This window comes from Meleagris gallopavo, unplaced genomic scaffold (genome assembly GCF_000146605.3).
Source record: "Meleagris gallopavo isolate NT-WF06-2002-E0010 breed Aviagen turkey brand Nicholas breeding stock unplaced genomic scaffold, Turkey_5.1 ChrUn_random_7180001952026, whole genome shotgun sequence".
Lineage (NCBI taxonomy): Eukaryota > Metazoa > Chordata > Aves > Galliformes > Phasianidae > Meleagris > Meleagris gallopavo.
This window is the reverse complement of record NW_011213139.1, coordinates 1-1,609: the sequence shown is the minus strand read 5'-3', so window position 1 is coordinate 1,609 and position 1,609 is coordinate 1. Positions and strand designations below refer to the sequence as shown.

The 1,609-nt window shown below is 63.3% G+C and overlaps 1 protein-coding gene across 1 annotated transcript; it reads left to right on the top strand.

Annotated features, from left to right (window-relative positions):
* The first annotated feature begins 6 nt into the window (after positions 1–6).
* On the top strand, positions 7–1,603 carry LOC109365036 (circumsporozoite protein-like). Its single transcript, XM_019611643.1, has one exon. It carries the CDS (start codon positions 20–22, stop codon positions 932–934), a length of 915 nt encoding a protein of 304 aa, XP_019467188.1. The 5' UTR covers positions 7–19; the 3' UTR covers positions 935–1,603.
* Positions 1,604–1,609: the final 6 nt, after the last annotated feature.

Genomic DNA, 1,609 nt, shown 5'->3' with positions numbered 1-1,609 from the left:
GTGCAAAGGGGAGCCGCACATGGAGGGGGAGAGTGCAAAGGGGAGCGCTTGTGCAAGGGAATGTGCTTGTGCAAGGGAGAGAGCCCACGTGAGGAGTGCTTGTGCAAGGGGCTGTGCTTGTGCAACTGCTGTGGAAAAGCGGGGGGCTGGGGGGGGGTTTGTGTTCCGTGCACCCCCCCTCGTGCAAAGCCCACGTGCAAGGCTTTCGTGCGACCCCCTCATGCAACCCCTCGTGCAAGTGGTGAAAGCCTCAGCCGCAAATCTGTTGTGCAAAACCCTTGTGCAAATCCCTTGTGTGCTGGCCTCGTGCAAACAGCAGCTTCAAATCCTTCCTGCCACCCCTCGTGCAAAATCCCCGTGCAAGCCCCATGCTCACGCCTCCGTGCACCCCCTCGTGCAACCCCACGCGCCCAACCCTTGTGCAACCCGTAGTGCAAACCCCGCTCACACCCTTGTGCACAACCCTCACGCAACCCCTCGTGCACAACCCTCGTACAAGCCCCATGGTCGCATCCTCGTGCAACCCCCTCGTGCAAACGCATGTGCACAACCCTCACGCATACCCCTCGTGCAACCCCCCGTGCAAACCCAATGCTCGCACCCTCGTGCAAACCCCCGTGCAAACCCCACGCGCCCAACCCTCGTGCAACCCCTCGTGCACAACCCTCGTGCAAACCCCTGTGCATCCCATTGTGCAAGCCCCACGTGCACAACCCCTGTGCAAACCCCACACTTGCACCCTCGTGCAAGCCCTCGTGCACAACCCCGAGCAAACCCCACGCTCACACCCTCGTGCAAACCCTCGTGCACAACCCCCATGCAAAACCCACGCTCACACCCTCGCTCAAACCACCCCCGTGCAAACCCCACACTCGCACCCTTGTGCAACCCCTCTTGTGCAAACCCCCGTGCAAACCTCACGCTCACACCCTAGTGCAACTCCTTGTGCACAACCCTCGTGCAAACAGCTGTGCACCTTCGTGCAACCCCCGTGCACAACCCCCGTGCAAACCCCACGCTCACACCCTCGCGCAAACCACCCCCGTGCAAACCCCACACTCGCACCCTCGTGCAACCCCTTGTGCAACCCCTCGTGCAAACCCCATGCTCACACCCTCCTGAAACCCCTTGTGCAAAACCCCCGTGCAAACCCCACGCTCGCACCCTCGTGCAACCCCTCGTGCACAACCCTCGTGCAAACAGCTGCGTACCCTTGTGCAACCCCTTGTGCACAACCCCCGTGCAAACCCCATGCTCACACCCTCCTGCAACCCCTTGTGCAAAACCCCCGTGCAAACCCCACACTCGCACCCTCGTGCAAACCCCTCTTGTGCAAACCCCCGTGCAAACCCCTCGTGCACAACCCCCCGTGCAAACCCCGGTTCCCGCCGTGCGCCCCCCAGCGGAGCTGCTGCTGGCCGAGGAGCCGCAGGACCCCAAGTGCTTCAGCCGCCAGCTGCACGACCTCACCTGCTTCTGGGACACCGACGGCCCCCCGACCCCAACCGCTTCCAGCTGCACTTCCGCCTCGAGTGCGTGCCCCGACCTCCGACCCCCGACCTCTGACCCCGACCTCCGACCCCTGACCTCTGACCCCTGACCCCGACCT